Source organism: Ambystoma mexicanum, chromosome 3p (genome assembly GCF_040938575.1).
Source record: "Ambystoma mexicanum isolate Mex_15411 chromosome 3p, UKY_AmexF1_1, whole genome shotgun sequence".
In the NCBI taxonomy this organism is placed as follows: domain Eukaryota; kingdom Metazoa; phylum Chordata; class Amphibia; order Caudata; family Ambystomatidae; genus Ambystoma; species Ambystoma mexicanum.
The window spans coordinates 761,398,020-761,420,196 of NC_090925.1; the positions used below are offsets into that span (position 1 = coordinate 761,398,020).

The 22,177-nt window shown below is 45.4% G+C and overlaps 1 protein-coding gene across 1 annotated transcript in view; it reads right to left on the reverse strand.

Annotated features, from left to right (window-relative positions):
* Nucleotides 1-257: 257 nt before the first annotated feature.
* Nucleotides 258-22,177, reverse strand: part of PELO (pelota mRNA surveillance and ribosome rescue factor) — a 240,600-nt gene continuing 218,680 nt past the window's right edge. The window contains exons 11-13 of the mRNA XM_069651673.1: nt 21,709-21,783; nt 10,936-10,967; nt 258-539 (exon numbers count right to left, since the gene is read on the reverse strand). Coding sequence (XP_069507774.1) covers nt 451-539; nt 10,936-10,967; nt 21,709-21,783 — 196 coding nt within the window. The 3' untranslated portion in view covers nt 258-450. The remainder of the gene's footprint in view (nt 540-10,935; nt 10,968-21,708; nt 21,784-22,177) is intronic.

Below are 22,177 nucleotides of genomic sequence, written 5' to 3' on the forward strand. Positions count from 1 at the left end.
AGCCAAGACTAAAATGCATGATGCCAGGGTTCTGCATGGCTGTTCCATGTTCCATTGAAAAAAAATAATGTTACAGTTTTCCATACACCTCTAATATGAAAAGTATGTTGGTGGACCCTCCTTTCCCCCACCTCCTCCTCCTTCTCCTCCTCCTCCTCCTCTCCCTAATGGATTTTCAGGGTCAAATGAAAAATGTTTCATCAACAAAAAAAAAAACACGCTCGACTGAAAATGGAGAAAAAATACCGACTCATAACTGAATTCTCAAATTTTTCTTAATTAGCATCGTCCCCACTGTCAAAGTGAGATTTTCTGATTACAGTCTTGAGGGAGGTAAAGTCCTTTGTGCTGTCCATGGGTGCCAGACCTCTGCCCGCTCCTAAGTCCGTGAGAACAAGTCTAATCACTGCTTAGCACCCAGTGCTGGATAGCAGGCGTCCCGCCTGGTTCTCAGTCGTCATCAGAGCTGGATTCATCCTCGGACAGGTCCGCCACAGGGAAACGCAAAATGGCTGCCACACCCGTCAACTGAGTCAACTCTGCAGTGGAAAGTAAAAGATACATTGATGTTAGGCTATTGCTACTGAGGCGTGTCGTATTGCAGTGTGCACCATTTTCATGGCACCTTTGGGTGGTTTTAGGGAAGCAGGTGGATGCTATTTATTTACTTTTTATTTATGGAGCATTTGTTAGGCGCCTATTCAACCCAGTGGTGTTTCTAGGCAAAAAGGGTAGGGAACAGGGGAGTAATAAAACAATGGTGGAAAAAGAACAGTAGTAAGCAAAAATAACGGTCCTACTAGGCCTTGTGGCATGCAGCCGAGCAAGTGCAGGGGAGACTGGTTGTGCGAGGCATATCATCCTCAAACATACAACACCACATTCCATAAGTGCCTTCATCCTATGGGGTGCCAGGTGCCCTCACCCTTGAGTCGGTGGTGAGGAAGTAGTGCATGTCTACTGGCAATGTGATGGAAGGGGACTAGGGGAAGAAGAAGAGTGCTGGAAAGTGGCACCCAGTGGTTGGGTAGCAGAGACCCCTGGTGCAGGACATAGTTATTTAAAGCATTGGGGGAAATCGACAGGAAGCAGACAGACTGAACATCTGTCACAATATGAAGGTTCTGAAAGGATCGGAGTGTTACTAGCTGGAAACATGCAAGGTTGGGGCAGCTGAGCGCCTGTAGGAACTGCATTAAAAAAGCATGATGGGAGAGGTAAGGGACAGGGAGAAAGGCACTGGGGTGTGTGGCAGAAGGAGGTGCATGGGGGTCATTATCAAGGAAGGGTTAAGGAGCAGGGAAGCATGAGGCAAAGAGCAGCGAGAGGTACAGCGCTGCAAGGCACGGGTAAAGATGATTGAGATAGGAAACCGCTTTTCAAAGATCCATGCGGACCTGACACCATTTGTTTCCTTAAGGGGCGTTTTGCTTGACGAGTTACAACCTGCAACTCCCACAGCCATGAGATGAATGTGAGAATGTTTCTTTGCACGTTGCCCTGACCCGACCTGTTCTAGTTTTAGATGTTTTTAAAAACAAAGTTTGAATACCACAGACCTATATTCATAAGAGCAAAGTAGCCCCAAACATGGTACAGCCCAGAACTCTAGCTACACCTAATGGGAAAAGTAACACAGTTGATCTTTCTTATTTCATATTGACAAGTTTGTTTATTTGTTATTGCGCACCAAACCCATGGGCATTCTGGCGCAGCAGAGGTCAAGACAACTTAAGCTTAGTTACAGAGTAAGTACAATGAATCATATAATATACAACACAGTTGGAGAATAAGTACTGCCAGGATAGTTACAATGGCGTAAGGAAGCACGGTAAGAAAGATACAGCAGAGACAGCAGTGCAGGTAACGAGAGTTAGGCTAACTGTCATTCGTGCGTAGCCATTTGATTGCATTGAGTCTAAATTTGGGATAAGGCTGTTCCCTTCCAAGGTCATACGGTAATGCATTCCAAGTTTGAGCTGCAGTAACTGGGAAGCTAGATCCTCCCAATGTAACACGTTTAAATCTGGGTACTTCCAAGGTATGGGCATTGGCTGCTCTTGATGGGCGTGTGGACGATCTTCTGTTTATCCTATCAGCAAAGTAGGGTGGGGCTAAGTTGTTTAAACATTTAGAGGTGAGGGAAGTGGTTTTTAGAGGTATCCTATCAGATATTTTTAGCCAATGAATCTCTCTTCTAGCCTCCGAGATGTTTTCTCTCATAGGAATATTCAAGGCTGCTCTTACGGCATTATTTTGCATTCTTTGTAATTTGTCAATGATATTTTTGTTGGCACCTGATTCGAGAGCATTACAATAGTCTAGTCTCGACATTACGAGAGCATTGGCCAGGGTGATGCAACTCGAGGTAGTGAGAAATGGTCTGCATGCTCGGATGAGCTTACAGGTATAGGCTGTGGAAGATGCGAGGGAATTGATTTGTTTCTTAAGCGAGAGAGTGGCATCAAGATAGAAACCTAGTGTCTTGACCACAGGCATCACTTTGATGAGATTGTTGTCAATATTGAAGGCGGTATAGCTAAGGCTAAGTTTTTTTATGTTTGCTTCAGAGCCTAGGATTAGTATCTCGGTTTTATCCTCATTCAGGCAGAGGCCACGAGATGCCATCCATGCCTGAATGAGGAGGTATACTTTGTTTACTAAGGCTGTGTCCTCCAAAAAGTTGCCGAAAGGGGGATAAGGATCTGGATATCATCTGCATAATTTGTGTAGGTGATACCCAGTCTGTCCAATTGGTCAAACAGAGGCTTAGTAAAGATGTTGTACATAGTAGGTGAGACACAGGATCCTTGGGGTACTCCACAGGCGATTTGAATTGGGTCAGCAGCTGTTAATGGGGAAAAGACTTGCATTGTCCTGTTAGCCAGGAAGGATTGGACCCAGGCTATAGCTTCCCCTGAAAAGTGCACCGCCGACCTAAGGTGGTTGCATAAAACTGCATGATCCACTTGGTCGAACGCTTCAGGGAGGTCCAGGAGAAGTAACATAGCAGTTTGTCCCTTGTCCTTCAACTCGTCAATTTGAGTCTTGAGGTCTAGCAGGGCAGTTTCCGTTCCGTGGAGTGGGCGGAAGCCAGACTGTCGTGATCCTAGTAGCCGATTAACTTCTAGGTATTCCTGAATTTGAATATATGCCCCCCTATCAATAATTTTGAGTAGAAAGGGGACAGTGGTGATAGGTCTGTAGTTAGTGGGGATAGTGGGGTCTAGTGTTTGCTTTTTAAGCAGGGGAGGACCCAAGATTCTTTGAGGTTATTGGGTACTGAATTAGTTTTAAAATAAGCGTTAATGAGCTTGGAGATAAACGGGGCCAGGTCTCTAGCAGCATCCTTTATAATTTGTGCCGGGCAGCTGTCGCCCTTGCAGTTTGAAGGTTTTAAAGAGAGAATGATTTTTTCTGTGTCAAGGATAGAAATTTCTTTAAAGGTAAATGGTGTAGTTGTGTTACGCCCTGTGTCAGGTGATGGATGTTGCTCAGAGGAGGACAGAGAGGCTTTTTTAATTGCTATTTTCTGCTTGGAGCGTAGTAATTTTATTTCGGAGGGTTTTTTGAATTGCGGTACACCATGGCGTATCCTTGGGGCAGTGTCTGCCGGTGGAATTGGGGCTTCCATTTCCCGGAGGGTGGAAAACAGTTCCTTAGTATTGGAGCTAGCTTTTGCAATTCTATCATTGAATATGTTTTTTTGTGTCGGTTATTTCTTTTTTATAGTGTTTGGAGAGTTCTGTTAATTTAGCCTTATTGTCAGAAGTCGGGGAGTGGGGCCAGATAGTTTGCAGTCCAACCTTCTGCAACAATATCAAATAACGTGTACAGAATTATCAATTACCTTGTAAAACACACAGCAAGTAAATGAATCAACAATGCACCAAAAGGTCACAATAGAGATTTCGAGTGCCAATCACATGAAAGTAGGGGTAAGTAAATCAGAGCTAGCTCTGGTAAGTGGTGGAGTGGAGCACGCCGAGTCTTTAGAACAGTGTTTAAGAACACTGCTGAATTGATACGAGGCGCCAAAATGTATAGCTCAAGGTGTAGAAGATGCAACAGAGGTTTGGGCAGGCTTGTTAGCACTACAAGGGCGGCTTGATCGCCCACTTGGCAAAGAGGACAAATGCAGTGGTTCACATTCCGGTCTGCACACACATACTCTTGCCAGGAAGCAGGCAAAGATGTCGGGTGCGCTCAGATGGTGAGGAAGGGGGTCAAGGAAGTTCTGCTTACAGGTATACTGCAGGTTCCAAGGCAGGGTCGTCTCACTGACTACACAGAGAGCAGACAATCGAGAACAAACCCAGGAAGCACTAAAACATCTTCAGCCAAGAATAGCAACCCCTCACTCAACTCGCCCGCCTATCACCTCTTACAACTCATCATCTACTCCACACACACAGCTTGCAACACCCTGGACCTTTTGATTTACTGCAAAAATCATGTCTCCATGGAAAATCGGATCTGGGTGTCGTGGTCAGATCACTTTGCAATCCCCTTCACACTCACTCTACCACACAGGAGCCCCCTATCCCCCTAAAATCAAACACATCCCCCAACCTCCCATCCAGCCAAATCAAATGCATTAAAGACACAGCCTTAGCACCACTCATACCAACCCTGCCTCCCCAAACACACCTCCCTCGATTCTCAACAATTACATCACTACACAAGCACTTGACAAAATTGTCCCCCTGACAAACACCCAAAAATCGCAGCAACAACAATCAACCATGGTTAAACAGTTGCCTCGTGCCTGGGACCAAAATACCTTCAGCTATCCCTCCGCAAATACCTCCCCTCTCGAGCTCTTCGCTCCTCTACCTCTAACTCCCTCAGGGTCAGTCGTTTTTCAAAGAAACAAGCTGGGGTAGATCTCGGTCTTCGGCTGGGGCCTCCCTCTGGAACAGCCTCCCTGCCACTCTAAAACTTGAGAAGAACCATCTACGGTTCCGGAAGCACCTCAAGACCTTCCTCTTTGCTTCTGCCTTCACCCCCTCTCTCCCCCTGCTGATCTGTTCTCTCTCTGCACCGTGCACCTGGCCACCCTCTGTCCTCTGTCCTCCGGGCCCAGGTACCTGCTCACCCTGCCACCCTCCTGCACTGGGGGCTGTATCTGTACCCATACAGCTCCCCTCCCCTTTTTGTTCCTGCACTTATCAGACCTACCCGGTCTGTTGCCTTAAACCCAGCACTTGCCACTTGCTGGCTGCACTACTACTGTTTGTTGCCTTTATTAATTATTATTTATCTGTTTCTCCTTGCTCCACACACTCCATTTCTCCCCCCCCCTTCCATGAACTTTTCCCCTCCCCATCTCCCATGCACTTGCGCGTTCTCAATGTCAAATGGGTCTGGTAAGATTGTTGTTTTGTTCTCCCCTGTTCCCCCTTTCCTTGCCGCGCTCTGACCTATGTATGAGCACGATAGAAATAAAATATCAAACACGAAGCCAGACACCTAGAAAGGGCCCATGCCCCGACACCAAAACACCACCCAAACACTGCCACAACAAATACAAAACAGCCATTATACAATGCCAAAGCCACCCATTACCTCCAAGAAATCCAATCTGCCACCAATCATACACAGAAACTATTCAACATGATGAAATCCCTCTCCAAACCACCATCCACTCCTTTCACATTCCGATCCACTGCAGTGTGACACTACCTCATGTACTACTTAAACTCAGAAATACACATCAGTGGCTCCCCTCTGCTCTCCCCAACTTAATACATGGGACCAGTGCTCCAGAGAAGATTTTGAGGTGGGAGTATTTTACTCCCTGTTTTTAAACTTTGAGAGTAAATATGATGTTAAGAGAGTAAGAATTACTTTTCTCATTTGCAAGAGAGTAAAATGTATGTGACATCCAGCCGATGCATGCACAAACTGTATGGAAATCATTACCGTACGGCAGCTTTCTGCACTGTGACAGAATACGCCTTTCATTATTTCTCTATGGTCTGGCCATTTGATCTCTGCTGTATAGATTTCAATGTTGAAATCACAAAAACCTAGCCAATTACATAGTAAAGCAAACATGTTATGATACAACAGTGCAGAGAGGCAAAGACTCCATGTTAAATTCTATATCTGATCTAACGGTCAAGTGGTTATTTATATAGGGCTTTTGGCAAAGCGCTGTACATAGAACATATTTATCACAATTATCACCAAACCAAAGTCGTTACTCCTTTATCGACCTTGAAAGGATGAAAGGCTGAGTTGCCGGGATTCGAACCTGCAACCTACAGATCACGCATAGATTGCGGCAATGAGTGCTCAACCAGCTGAGCTATCTTATTGGCTAACATCCTTCAGAGGTCGGTTAATGGAGTATCGACTGAGGTATAATAATCACATTACCTAGATGTTGGATGAACCATTTATGAAGCACTACATGAAGTTAAATACCTATCTGGATTATCACAGGCACACGTTTTGCTGAGTTTTTATTTCAATCACCAATGTAACTTTCATTTGTTTGTTTTTGAACAGTGCTTGCACTTCCTGGAGAGTCAGGTTTTGGATGTTTTAATTGTTGATTTGAGAGGCTAGAACACCTGTGATTGGTGTAATGACAATCACTTACCCTTGAGCAGAGACTCTGCTGCCAGTGACCATTTATAGTACCCCATTGACTGCAAGGTGAATGGATGTAAACTAACTCCACCACCCCTCCCACGCACAAAGCAACACACATTGCAGCTGACATACAAGAAGATTGGTTTGTGCCCCATATTGAAGAGCACATCACTGCGTGTGATGTGTTAAGGTCCGATAACATCACCCATTTTTTCAATTAGCTCTTCAAAGAGATCACAGCACTACATGGCTTAAAGCATCGGATGTGTTCCATTTATCCCTCCCAAGCAAACAGCATTGTGGAGAGGATCAACAGCCTCCTCAAGAGCAAACTAAGCTTTGCACCTGGCCAATTGCACCGGCCGGACCAGAAGACACATCGGACACTGCAAACAACTGCGACTGGTTCCCCAACCGCTGCTGCCTGGAGAGCTCTTTTAAGTAATGAGCTTTGTTAGGAAATGGAATAACCCCAGATTTCATGGTCCCTACGAAGTGGCGTTTTCCACTCCCCTTGCTGTAAAGGTGAAGGGGCTTTGTTATTGGATGCACCTTTCTGACGCCCACAGGGCACCCCAAACATTTCACAATCGCCTTAAAAACACTTGATATTGTTTGTACACCTCAGCAGTAATCTATAAGGGCCCTTATTTCATTAGTGCGCACACACGCTACATACATATTTTACGTTTTTAGCTCTCTCTCTCCATCTATCCATCCATCTCTCTCTCTCTCTCTCTCCCATCTCCCCCGCCCTAGCTTTTGTGTGCATTCTTTTCTTTTTTCCCCCCTTTAGGTGAGAAGACTAAGGAATCAGCGGCTTCAGACACTTCAGTGTATATTAAAAAACGTGTTTAATTTATTTGTTCCTATTGACCAAGTTGTTGTTTTTTTTACTTGAAGAGGAAGAACTGCAAGTAAAAAAAAAACAACTTGGTCAATAGGAACACATAAATTGAACAAGGTGCTGCACACAAGATATTTAGGAACCATGATTAACTCCAGCATAAATGACACCCCAATGATAAAAAAACTCCTAAATAGCTGCAACTTAACAGCACAGGGTACCATTTTACAGCAAAAATATGGCAAATTTTCTTATGAAGCGGTAAGAAGATTTTACCAGAGTAAAGTAAGTCCAATTTTCACCTATGGTGCCGAGAATATGTTTGGGTGTGATTACAAAATATGGGCCCGTTGCGAAAGCATCTTTTGGAAAAGGATTCTCCAGATCCCACTAAGCACACCTACAGCATGTGTACTGTTTGAGATAGGAATCTCCACTCTTAACGCGAGAATCACCTGGAACAAACTGGCTCTGTTCAGGAAAACACACGAAGTAGCAAACTTACCCTCCGTTACATTTTTGATAGAAGATAAAGGACAAGGAAAATCAGCATTGTGTGAGTGGAAGCGCCAGTGCAAAGAAATTCTAGCACAATTGGGTTCAGACGAAGATACTTTATGGCAGAATCCAGATCTAGTAAAACGAAAACTATTAGACTGGGACTGGATAGAAATCAACGAAAAAAGATCTTCGCATAAGTGTATGCTAAACACTCCACCTGAAGCCAAAAGACGCAACACACTCTCGAAATATCTAACGCTATCACTGTGTAAACGATTACGAAGACTATACTTAAAATTACGCCTAAACATCTATGAAACCAAAGAGATCCTAATCCATCGAAGGAAGATTGCGGCTGGAAACTCTAAATGTAGGTTCCGCGCAGAGGAAGACGAAAACTTAAAACATCTGGTCCTGCGTTGCCCCGAACTTAAAGTTCAACGAGAAAATTGCTTAAGGAAGGAGAGGAGTAGAGTCCTGTCGTATGGTCTGGAAGAATGGTGGATACATCTTCACATTGGCGAAAGTAAATCCCTGCTGATTGCAACGATGCGATTCCTTGATCAAATGCAAATTCGGTTGGAGGAGACTTCTCCATATTGTGAGGATAAGACAATCGCAAACAATTGACTTGGTGAATAGTGAAGACACTGAACAAGAAAGCCATTTATTATATACGCATAGATCTGAAAACGGAAGGTGTAAAGAGTACAGAAATAAACGAGAATTAGAGGATTCTCCCGAATGGAGAAATACCAAGGTCCATTTGTGCTAAGCTAAGAGAAAGTTTGCCATTTAGTTATACTTCCTATTTTTGTTTTTGGACTCAATTTTATGTATTCTAAAAGTGTTTTTTAGTAAGTTATGGTGTTTAAAAAGTTTTCAAAAAGTTTGTAAAAACTGAATGAAAATAAAAAAAAAAAGAAAAAAAAAAGAAAACGTGTTAGCTATGAGATTTCTCCTAGATGTTCATACTCATGTGTGGCATGCATTTTATTGCAGGATTATTAAGCATTCAAATGTGTATTTTAGGAATGTACTGGGGGAGCATCTTTTATATTAGGAGGTCATATAAAAGAGGAGGAGGAGGAGGAGGAGAGGGGGCATATACTAACACCATAAAACATTTTTGCAAATCTGCATAACAATATTAATGAGCATACAAACAAGAACATAACAATTACACCTGTATGTATAAGTGTGAGTATGATATTAGATAAATAATTCCCATTTGTTTTTTAAAATAATATTTGTAACATAAGCACTGATATTAGCAGTAAACTATTTGTGAGCAAACCCATTGGCCCACAAAAGCGAATAGAACAGCAAGCACGAAGGGCAAAGTATGATGAACATCATGGGCTGGCCTTGATGCCATTGAAGATGTGCAAAACCCTGAGATGACCAACAGTTGCTATATGGATAGGAGTGCGGTAGGGAGAGAAACTGTAAATGGCAGTTGTTATGTATGTCCACTAATCCCGCACGTGTCTGGGCATCCAAGGTATTAGTACCACAAGAAGTACCAATCAGAGAGTTAAGTATGTTTAAAGGTATCTACCAGGCAGACACAGTGTAACTAGAGCTCATTGATCCAGGTCCCCTGCAATGTAACGATAATCTGAGACACATTAAATGTCTGCAGCAAACCCTATTTGGTGATCCAAGGACTTATATAAACAATAGATGGCAAGAGACCACACTCAGCTGCTTTGCAGAGAGCCTCCTGGGATATGGAGAGGAACTCCAGACTCGAGCGAAAGCAACCTGTGCAGAAATCTGGACACAGCACATTACAAAGTTGACATGAATTGCAGCGATGGAAAAAAAAGAGAAAGTGCATAGAGAAGATACATGAACTATTTGTATCGGCTAACCCATCTACCATTTTTAGTCATAGCCTAGAAACCTGAAATTGTTTTAAAAAAAACGTAATTTCAGTCATTTGAAGATTGTATGCTCTTCACCAGACTTTCATTAATCTTGATGCTCTTTAATTAAATGAGAATAAAAGGCATTAGTCTACACTGAGTAACACAAATCAGGGAAAAAGTGCCTAGCTTTTATGATTGAAAAAGGGCATATGTCCATCACATGACAACTGTGTGATACATAGGCTTTCAATAATGAAGATACATTAATCCCCAGTCATTTAAAAGCATACCAACTATACAAGTATCTTGGAATCTTATCCAGGTGTGAAATAGAAAGGCGTTTCAATCATGTGGCGATTTTAAGACATTTTTCAGGCTTCCATTGTTAAATATTTTTTGGTGAAGATTGTTTTAAGGCTGTCCGGAGAAAAATGTGGGGAAGGACTGCAAGGAGAGAGTGACTACTTAAGGAGGAAAGAAAAAATAAAACATGGGGCGGCTAAAGCAGAGTGAAAGAGGTCGTTGCGTGTAGGAGAATGGAAAAATAGTATTTATATCACAGCTGGGCTAAGGGCGCGGCCCTGGTGGCAGGAAGGGAAGGAACTGCAGATAGGATGCACAGTTCTAACTTAGAGCACAAGTTCTGGGAGTAGGCTTGTTGGAAGCAGGGGTGCAGGTTTAGGAAGCTCTGGGCTTGGGGACACACATCTCTGGAGATGGGACAAACAGGGAGAGAGGGTCCTTTGGGGGCAGGGCCAATGGAGGAGGGTTAGAAGGGACACCTATGGGGCCAGGGCCAACCAGGAGAGGGAACCTCTGGAGACAGGGCCAAAGGGGAGGGAGGGGGCTCTGGGTCTGGGTTCAACAGGGTGGGGGTTTCGGGCCTCAGTCCATCAGAAGGGGGGGCACTGGAGCCAAGTCGAGGGGAGCTGCTCTGGAGTAGATAGAAGCTCTGCGTTGCGGGGACGGGTGTACTGGGTGATCTTGGAGCAAGAAGGAAAATCGCCCTGGGAAAGAGGGAAGACAATCTAGGTGCCATGAGGGACAATAGTGAGCACCATATGAGACCTCTGGATGACATAATGAAGAAATAAGTTTAGCTTTACTTACGTTCGCCAGAAACGTGCAGACTGGAAAAAATTCTGTTTAGAGAGAAAAAAAAAACACCACATAGAATGCAGATGAGAATTGAGATAATTAAGAAACATTCGTTTTGGAAGGTAGTCATCTTTGAGCTACATATTACATCCTCTATGGAGAATGAACTGCTTGAAATCCTGAGCTTCCCCCCATAGAATAGAGAAGAGAGTAAGAGAAGAGAAAGAGAGAGAAAGAGAGAGAGCGAGAAAGAAAGAGAAAGAGCGAGAAAGAGAGAGAAAGAAAGAGAAAGAAAGAGAAAGAGAGAAAGAGAGAGAAAGAAAGAAAGAGAGAGAGAGCGAGAAAGAAAGAGAAAGAGCGAGAAAGAGAGAAAGAGAGAAAGAAAGAGAGAAAGAGAGAATGAAAGAGAAAGACAGAATACCAGGAGGTGACACACCTATCCATAACATAAAGGCCACTCACACTTTCATTCAGAGACCCAAACCTAGCCACCCCCCGCACAGCTGGCAACGCCTTGAATGAGCAGAGAAAACCTCATTCATCGGGGTGGAGGGGGAATTTGGTGCGGTGGCAAGCATGCCAAACCTTCGGGGGAAGATACCACAGCAGCTCTGAGGGAGACCAGAAACTGAGACCACACAAAGGGGGTGGGGAGGGGGATGTTGGTTGTTACAATATAGCAGTAGTTCAGCTTCCATAGAACAGGATTCATGACCACGCATGTGTGTAATGTTCTAAATGGAGAACACCGGATTAGGCTGTCAGAGAAAAGGCTTCAGGGATGGAGAAAAGGTGGACGCATCTTTTCCGGTCGGTTCCGTTGTGAAGATTCTCTCTGCCAACCTGGTTTGAAAGCTGTCCAGTGAAGTTCTTGGCAAAATGAACTGGTTTACAGCTTTAACAACAGTGATTTATTTGATCTTTTATTCACTTATGTATGCTTTTGTTTTGGGTCAATAAACGGCCATAATGAGACTGTTATAATTAAGGCTTGCAGTTTTCCATTTTTACTGAATTTTACACAAATACAGACGGAAATCAATCTGCTTTCTGTCTGTATTCATTTATAAAAATGTAAAGAAAACAGAACAGGTCTTCCTGTCTGGTTATCACTCATACAACGCAGGGCAATCGCATTGCAGATTGGCAGCATGCAGAGTGCAAAAGTGGTATGAAAATAGCATTACAGTTCTTTAAATTGCTGACAGCATATAACTTAAAGCAGCAGAAGTATCTCTAGCAACCGTTTGTTGTTATGGATAAAATTGAGCTAGCATTTCTTTCCTATATGGCCGTAAGTGTGCGATAATAAATGCATTCTTTAATTAGAATAAATGCGGAAAAATACTGGTTGCGAATAATATTTGTATGTCAAAAAATAAATGTGGATAAATACAGAAAAAAAGCTAATAAAATTGCAGAAAAATAAATACCATAAAACCGGAAGCCTTAGTTATAATCTAGATGATAGTCAGTGAATTCTTGCATTTCAAGTGTACAATGCTTTTCTATTCAGTGTATTGGGGACAGGAATGAGAGCAAGAGAGCTAATGATATGCATTACTCACCGTAATAGCATTTCTGATGATTGTATCGGTTTAGATTCACATGCTCTGCATATGGTCCGACATCCAGTGGTAACCGCAGAGTATTACATCTTGTCTTTCGGGTACCGAAAAGGGACGTCGGAATAGGCGTGTCCGTAACACAATCCCCATCGTGACGTGTAGTGTACCCAAAATCCCTCACGCGCCGAGGTCCCTCCGATCGTATTTTTTCTGCTATGAGGGAGCCCAAGGCTATAGTGAGTGAATACACAAAGAGAGAAAGTAGTAAGACGTCTATGTTCCTACCACCCCGAGTGGGGAGGTAGGGAGGGCGCATGTGAATCCAAGCAGATACAATCATCAGAAATGCTATTACGGTGAGTAATGCATGTCTTCTGATGTTTGTTAATCTGCTTAGAATCACATGCTGTGCATAGACTAGCGAGCAGTACCCGGAGTTGGAGGTAGGTTGTGAGAAGGAACAGTAGAGAAAAGAGGTCTTCGTACTGCTTGTTCCACCTGAGAATCAGACCTAGAATGAGTGTCTAGGCAATAGTGTTTTGTAAAGGCGTGTAGAGAACTCCAGGTCGCCGCTTTGCAAATGGACTCGAGGGGAACATTTGCAATGAATGCTATGGATGCCCCGGTGCCTCGAGTAGAATGTGCTCTAGGCTTGAAGGGCAGTTCTCCCTTAGCAAGAGTGTAACATAGTGTGATGCATTTGACAATCCACCTTGTGATAGCGGATTTAGAGACAGGATCCCCTTCTCTACCAGCTGCCACTGAAACGAAGAACTGTTTAGTCTTCCTCAGTGGTTTCGTTCTTTCCAGGTAAAACATGACTGCCCTGTGCATATATAGAGTGTGTGTAGGCTTCTTTCTGCCATGTTAGTAGGGTTCTGGAAGAAAGTGGGTAGTTCGATCGATTGGTTCACATGGAACTTTGAGATGAATTTAGGCGCAAATCTGGGATGTGTGCGCAGAACTACCTTATCTTTGTGGACTGTAACAAAGTGGTCTAGAACAGAAAGAGGCTGTAGTTCGCTAACCCTTCTGATAGAAGTGATAGCCACTAGGAAGGCTGTTTTATAAGTCAGGTCTTTCAGACTTGCTTTAAGCATAGGCTCAAAGGGAGCTCCCATGAGCCTGGTCAAAACCTCATTCAGATCCCATCCAGGGGCTGGGTGAGAAATGGGAGGATAAATCCTCTTTACCCCTTCCATAAAGGCTTTAATCACCGGTATTTTCCACCACGGCACCTTTTGTTGTGAAGTGGTGTAGGCTGACAGAGCAGCTAGATGAACCTTTAGGGAATTGAAGACTAACCCAGTGTCCAACAGATGGGTTAGATACAGCACAATGTGTGTGGGTGAGCAATCGGTGGGATCGACGCCCTTGGAATTGCACCAGATGACAAAACGTTTCCATTTGCTGGCATAGCAATAACGCATATTCTGTTTTCTCACTTCCCTGAGTATGTCCATGCACCTCTGAGGGAGTTGCAGGTGTCCAAACTCTATGATCTCAAGAGCCAAGCTGCTAAATTCAGGGTTTATGGGTGTAGGGTCCCCCCCCCCTGTCCTGAGACAACATGTTGTACGGGCAGGGTAGTTTTACTGGTGGGGAGAGGGACATTTCCATCAGGTGAGCGAACCAGGGTTGGCGGGCTCACAAGGGGGCCACCAGTATCATGGTAACTGGTTCCTGGTGCAACTTGTGCACTTTCTTGTTTTCGAGATGGGGAATTGGGGCGGGGGGGGGGGAGGGGGGAGCGTAGACAAATTTCCCCTTTCATGTTATCCAGAGAATGTTGCCCTTGGATCGGTTCTGGGGGTACCTGGAGGCGTAGTCTTGGCATTGGGCGTTCTCCTGAGTAGCGAATAAGTCGATCTCTGGGAAGCCCCATTCTGCCAAGACGTTGGATACAATGTCTTTGTGTAGCCGCCATGCGTATTCTTCTGGCAGAGGAAAATATCTACTGAGTATGTCTGCCAGAAGATGGAGTTCCCCTGGAACATGTTGGGACAACAAAAACATCTTGTGTTTGAGAGCCCATATCCAAATGTTTTGGGACAGCTTGGATAGCCCTGGAGAGTGAGTGCCCCCCTGTTTGTTCAGGTAATACATTGCTGTAGTGCTGTCCGTTAGGATCAGCACTGTCTTCCTTTGCAGTTGCATCTGAAAGACCTTCAGTGCTTTGAACACCGCCAATAGCTCCAGTAAGTTTATATGGTTGGACCCTACTTGAGGGGACCAAACTCCGTGCGCTGTCTGCTGAAGCAGGTGTCCCCCCCCCCGACCCCTGTGAGAGATGCGTCTGTCGTGAGAGTGGCTTCCACTGCAGGGGTGGTGAAGGTCTTCCCCTTCAAGAGGTTTTCTCTTGACCACCACTGCAGAGAGAGAACGAGGGCTGGCGAGACAACTACCAGATCTTCCCATTGTCCGCTGGCCTGACACCACTGGCTGTTGAGCCACTCTTGCATGGGACACATGCGCAGCCGCACGTGGGAAACCAAGTATATGCACATCGCCATCATTCCTAGCAAGCGCATGGCTTTGCGCATCGTTACCTTCCGACTGACTACATATGGAGGGATCTGAAAAAGCATGTTCTGAACCCTCTCGTTGGAGGGGAAGACGAGACCGACCTTCTTCCGAATTAGAGCTCCCAGAAATTGTTTTATTTGACTGGGGACTAAACTGGATTTCTTTTCGTTGATTGAGAAACCCAGACTGAACAGGAGATCGACTGTTTTTTCGGTGTTCGAAAAACAAACATCGAACGAGTCCCCCGTAATGAGCCAGTCGTCGAGGTAAGGGTAAACTGGGACTGATAGTCTGCGCAGGTGTGCCGCCGCATTGCCAGGACTTTAGTAACCACCCTAGGAGCCCAAGCGATGCCGAAGGGGGATACCTTGAACTGGTAATGCCTGTCCTGGATCATGAACCTCAGGTATTTTCTGTGCGCCGGCAACATTGAAATATGAAAGTATGCATCTTTCATGTCCAATGTTGCCATGTAATTCCCTTGTTTCAGCAATGGAATCACCTGATGCAGTGTTACCATGCGAAACTTCTGGGGTTTTATAAACTTGTTCGCTGGGCGCAGATCTAGAACAGGGTGCATGGTGAGATCCTTTTTGGGTACAAGGAAATACATTGAATAAATACCCTTGTTTACCTGAAGAATAGGGACGGCTTCTATGGCGTCCTTTCCCAGCAGCGCTTCCACCTCTTGGTTCAGGATCTCCAGATGGTTCGGTGAAAGGCGCCGTGAGCGCGGCGGTCTGAATTGTGGAGGTTGGGCGAATTCCATGCAGTACCCGTGGGCGCGGCGGTCTGAATTGTGGAGGTTGGGCGAATTCCTGCAGTACCCGTGGGCGACCGTCTTTATGACCCACCAATGTTCCCTCTAAGCTGTGCACATGTGCGCTTACCCAGCTTCCTTCCTTCCAGTGCCGCTCAGAAGAACTTTAGCAGCGCACACAGACAATTCCCATCCTTAAGAATGAATAAGGCACAAGCCACAGCAGTTATCTGGCATTTGCTTTCTCTCCTAATAAAACTAGATTATTCAAACTAGTCTTGATATTCTGGTAGTCTATTTCCATTACGCTACTATGAAAGTGTAACCTTAAAAACCTCAAAATCCTAAAAGGGAACACAGTCTCAAGAGGGTAAAACAAATATGAAAAAGTGGCTCCATGAACAGACGGTATAGCTCAGATAAGCCAACATACATCAGTCAAATAGTCTTCCACTCCCCACCATGCCTCCAATATTTGACTCTACCACACTTGTACCTTATGGCTCCAACCTCTGCTCCAGTCCACATTTAGATATTACAGGACAACCTTGACTCTGCCCAAGTTGGCTCTGAGAAACGTTACAAATGTTGTACCTACTTCCACTTGTTTTATGTTTGTTGTAATATGAATAACATTCAGGCACCAGAATTTGTGATACTCATGGTGCCTTAGCAAAAGCGTCATCCACACTATGTAACCCAACTGTGAGCACAAACATCCGATACGGACTGTCAGTAAGCAGGCTACTTGGGTGTGTAACCTCCCCCCATGCTTCCTATTTTTTGTACATATGCATCCTTTCCAGGTTTTCAGAGTTCCCTTGGGCATGGGCCTTAACAAATTATATGAAGACTCTGTTATAAAAGAGAAAAGGTTTCACTGAGCACTTGTATAATCCTACCCAATAATATTATGGTGGGGTATGTTGCATATAATCTTATATGGACTGCAAAATAATTGTGTACATGCAGATTCGTGACATTTTCTTAAACTGCCCATACAAGCACAGTGAAGCTTTAAACATGTTTTGCTTGCAAAGTATTGTGGGCATGCAAACATACTAGTGAGTGTTTACAGCTAAAATCCCTCACTTTTTACAGAGCCCTGCCAACTAGTATTGGAGGCTAGCACATGAGCTGTGAATTGCCTTGCCTGTGGGGGGAAAGGGGAGGGGCTGGGGGTTGGACCCAGGAGAACGCTCCTTGGGGGTGGAACACAAATCAGCAACTTTCAAAAACCAAGTCAGATGTTTCAGCAGTAGAGAACAGTGAATTAAATGTGTTTGTTTGCTGAAGGATAGGAAACTCTAGGGGCAGTCCAAGAAACTGCAACTTCTGTTTCTTTCTATGCTCATTAGCACAGCGCTTTCCCCATATAATCACGTGGTCTGTGTTTAGTGCCCTTAGCATCCCCATACATCTTGTTTAACTGAGAACAGTCAATTGCAGAAGAGGGGTCCCTAGTTAAGATGGAACTCAAATTGCTGTACCTCTGAGAATGCTGCTATTAACAGAAAAGGAAAATGCATCTGCTTCCCTTCCATATGCTCCATATCCACATGCTCCATAAGAAGCCTCAGTAAGGCTCTTGTTGAATTTTCTCTAGGCTGTGGTGAGGAAGGGTGGGCAAAACTATAGACTGTATTATGTGCCCTGCCATTTCATTTCATTTCCTATGTCAGGTTTGCAAGTAGGGCTCTGATGTTCTTTTACTCCCTACATGGAATCGAAAAATATTTTTCAGGGAGTAAAAAAGTAATTTGCTTTGCCAATAGGGATACTTTACGCCTATTAAAAGATGTTCTTTCCCCTTAAACTTCCTCCTGAAATCAGTAGAGCTCTGTCCGATGCCACTGCTCGGCTGGCTACGGTTTCAAAAATATCAATAGAGCTTTGTGGGTAGAAGCGGGGCGTAGGCTCATATATGTTTACCGTTTGTTTGGCACATTTTCCGGTTTTTAGGGAATAAAAACGGGTGATGGTATGCCTCCTAGCTGCAAGACTGGCTTTGAGGAAGTGTCACAGCTCTGTTCACAGTACAATGTAATGTGGATGGTAAGCAGAGGCACAGGAATTTCCATCATATTCTGTGGTGCAGTTTTTCTAATGTCATTTTCATCCTAATACAAATTTTCTCCTGGCCTTTAAATTACTTCTTCATTATAGAGGAGGTTCCTTTTAGTTACCATTAATCCATCTGCCAATATTGTATCCTGTCTAAATGTGTTGCCAGCCACATCAGTTATGAGTGATTATTTGTTTTTTGTAATAAAGATGAGTTTTTTTCCAGTGGAATAAAATGATTTGTCTGCATTGTCTCAGGAGGATTACTTTTGATAAGTATTGTGACCGATCCGGAAAGGAGAAACTCCCTTACAAACGCTTTGGGAATGATCGCTCACCGACTATGCATGTTCACAAAGTGGCTTACCTCGTTAGTCAGTTGTGCACATGGAAAATAATGTGCGCACAAAGGCCAGCCATTTCCGCAGATAGAGAACAATAATTAGAGGGAACATTGTGACCCACTGGTCTGAAGTTATTCCCTCCCATGCCATGAGGAAAGATGTTAATCGCCCCCCGACCGGGGTGACATGAGAGGGGACCTGGATTTGGTGGTCATTTCTGACCAGAAGCTGTGGCTCCTCTGGGATTGGGGCCTCTGCCGCGTTTCTGACCCCCTGCTGGGTAGTATGCAGTGTTTCCAGAAGTCTGTCCTGAGTTGAAGTTTCCTGTGCCGTAGTTGTTTTGGCCAGCACGGGCTTGCCCTCTAAAGGACCATCGAGAGTTATTACCCCTCTGGGTGGAAGGCTTCTGTGTGATCTGTTGCAGAGATTTCAGAGTCTCATGCTCCTTCTTGGCTGTTTCCAAAGCCTCATTCACCACCTTCCCGAAGAGGTTCGAGTCCTCAATGGGCTTGTTGATGAGGGAGGCTTGAGTTTCCGGTTTAAAACCAGACGTAAGCTAGCATATCTTTTCAGCAGGGTCCCTTGGGCCAGAGACCTGCCTGCAGTTTCCGCAGTGTCGAGAGTGTTCTTGATCACATGCTGGTTAACGTGTCTTCCCTCCACTCTAATGGGGAGAAGCTTTGATTTTGCGGGTTCAGGAACCTCTTGGAGGCCTTCCTGGAGCAAGTTCCATTGGACGTCAGCATAGCTTGCCAATAGTGTAGTATTATTAGCAATCCGCGTAGTGTATGCGGCTGCTGACGTGACACGTTTGCCAAGGGCATACAGTCGCTTAGATTCCTTGTCCGGCGGTGACTCCCCCGTGGCAAGGGGTACCCCTGCCCTTTTCCGAGTGGTAGTCACTACCAATGAATCTGGGATGGCGTGCCCTCTGATGTATAGAGGGTCGGAAGGGGAGGGCAAAAATAGTTTTTCGACTCTTGGGTTCACTGCCCGGGTTTGAGCTGGTGATACCAATGAGGGAGCCACCCTTCTCTTCACAGAGTTGAGGAGGGGTATGGCCTGACTAGATGGAGGTTTCTCCTTAAGGATATACTCCACAAACTCCTGCTCAGGCACCCCCTCCTGAGTGGGAATGTTGAAGTATTCAGCTGCTTTTTTCAACATGGAGTTGAAGGCCATTTGATCATCCACAGGAGAGGCCTGGCGAGCCGGGGTGGACGGAGGAGAATCCAGACACAAAACATCAGAATCCTGATCTTGCTGTGTCCATGGGTCTAGACCTTCCTGCTGGGTTTCCTCGCAGTTGTCCGTAGTATCCCGTTGTTCTTGCTCATAACTTTGAAGAAATGAAGCTTCCTCTTCTTCATTATAAATGTCCCTATATGTGTCCATGTGGACAACGTCTTCCTGCTGGAAGGCATGAGACGGGTCTTCAATCTGGAGATCAGGGTCCATTCGAGCCGTTTTCGGCGGAGGATGGAAAGAAAACCCGATAATCCTCCCCAGCCGATCCATACACAGTTCAAACTTCTCTGTAGTCCCTTTAGAGGACCCAAACGGGCCTGCGGGTGGAGAAACAACATTTTCCACCCTACAGTGTCGAAAAGAGTCCTTTAGGGTGTCGGAGAGAGGCTCCTGGCTAGCTTCGTAAGCGTCGTAAGAATCGGGATCTCAATCCACATCTGAAACCTTTTCTGCGGCTTGTCCCATAACTTTGGGCGGAACCGGGGTAAGACCCACCGCTGCTGTAATTCTTTTGATGCCGTCTTCAATAGTCACCGAATCGGCGTGAGACAAAGGATCCGATGGTTTACCGGCAGGTAAACTACCTTCCGCGGCGCTAGAGGGCCCATCGGTCGGTTTTTCGGGTAGAGGCCTAGCCGTAGTTGTCGGGTCTACCATGGCCTTTGAGACCGTCGAAGCGTCGGACTTCCACGCTTCAACGTTGGCAGTTTTTGGAGTAGCGCCCTTGTTTGATTTGGACTGCCCAGTCGCAAGACGCTGCTGCGGATGCGGGAAAGGCTTTAGATCAGAACGATCCGAGGAAACCGGCGAAGTTTTCGGTGGCCCTGTTGGCACTTTCACCTTTTTCGACGAAGACGTCAAAATCAGTATAGGAGTTGTGTGCTTAGTGCGATGCGCTTATACGCCCCTGTCGCCGGGTGTTGTCCCTGTACCGAGACCAGAGTCAGACCATAAAGTGTCGGGGACAGGCGTGGCAGACCTAGAAGCGTCCGCCTGAAGGTCTATAACATCCGCAACAGATGTTTGGTCATCCGAAGTACCCCCGTCACTCTCAGCGTGTGTGGCGGTGGGGGAAGGGGGTTCCACCCGTGACATACCGTACGCGGCCCACCACTTTACACAGCGCTCCTTAAGGGTTTTAGGCTGAAGGAGTTTGCAGGCCGCACACCGCTTTCGTCGTGCTCTAGGGGAAGACAGGCATTACACGTCCTGTGTTCGTCCTTCCAAGGATATCTAACCCTACACTTAGGGCAGAATCTAAAAGGAGTTCTTTCCATACCTAAAGGGAAGGGTGACCAGATCAAAAGGGAAAAGAGGGGAAGGAGGAAAGACATACCGACAATATGGCCACCCCGACCCCACTCTCCCTACTATATAGGTCGGCCAGAAGGCCCGACCACGTGGAAAATCCAGCCGCCAGATCTTAGGCGCGGAAATCCACAGCCGTAGACGATTCGCCCATAGACTTTGTCGAAGATGTTCTTGTAGTTGAAGTGACTTAACGGGGAATAAACAACAATTCGGTGAGATAAACAATGTCTCTAGTAAGAGCTCCGCTATAGGGCGACCAGTTATCTGGGCGGAAAAAAACAATCCGAGGGACCTCCGTGGAGGAGGGATTTTGGGTACACTACACGTCACGATAGGGGGAGTGTTACGGACACGCCTATGCTGACGTCCCCTTTCGGTCCCCGAAAGACAAGATGCAATACTCCGCGGTTACCACTGGATGTCGGACCATATGCACAGCATGTGATTCTAAGCAGATTAACAAGCATCAGAAATATATATATACTTTTTTTTTGGTGATAGCAAAACAATTACCCTAACTCCCCCAACCCAGACCCCCAGTTGTCTTCCTTTAGCTCATTCGCTCCCCCAGTTCTTCCTAATAAAGCTCTCTCAAAACAATGTCCCTTGACGTTCCACCCTCTTCCATGCTCCCACGGCCAGCCCCTTCTCCAGAGTTCTAATATTTTCCAAGTTAACTTATCTTCTGTAGCTCCCACGCCACTGTTTCAGCTCTTACCGTCCCACTTGCCTTTCCCAACCAATCTCCTCTCATCCAGTCTGTCTGATCCACTATATGTGCACCCACTTTCCTTCCCTAATCACATATCTCTCCTAGACCCCAGGACAGCACCCCAATCTTCAGACCCACCTCAACTTGTGTACACTTCTACAGCCCTGTTCTCCACTTCATGGAGGCTCTGCTCACAAAATCACATTTGCTTGTCAATTTCCACACACTCACACCGGTTCATGGATGCCTTACCTCACAGTTCCAGCGTTTTCCCGCACGCTATCCACCAGACGCACATACCGAGATCTTGTGGGGACATCCTGGTGCCTGGGGAACGGGAAAAAGCATGTGAAGAGGACAGTAACAAAACAAGCAAAAAGGTTACTCGTCCCTTTAAGACTTCAATGAGCACAAACGGGGAGCCAGTGGCAGAGACAGCTGGCTCCTGCAGTGTGTGGGACCGTCAGATTTAAGGACATTGACAGCTAGTGAATATTTTGAGTGGGGAGGGGCATCAATATTTTCCCCAAATTATCATGAGTGAATAAGCATAGCCCCAAGTAATGTAGGAGGTTCAGGGGAGGGGAGGACCCATTTAAAAATACTACATAATAAAAGCCAGATGTATGTTTGTCCGAAGCCGCCCTGCCTGCTTCGTCATCACTGCTAGAGGAGCTGTTGCAATGCGTATACAACAATAAGACTTCAAGTTCATCTTCCA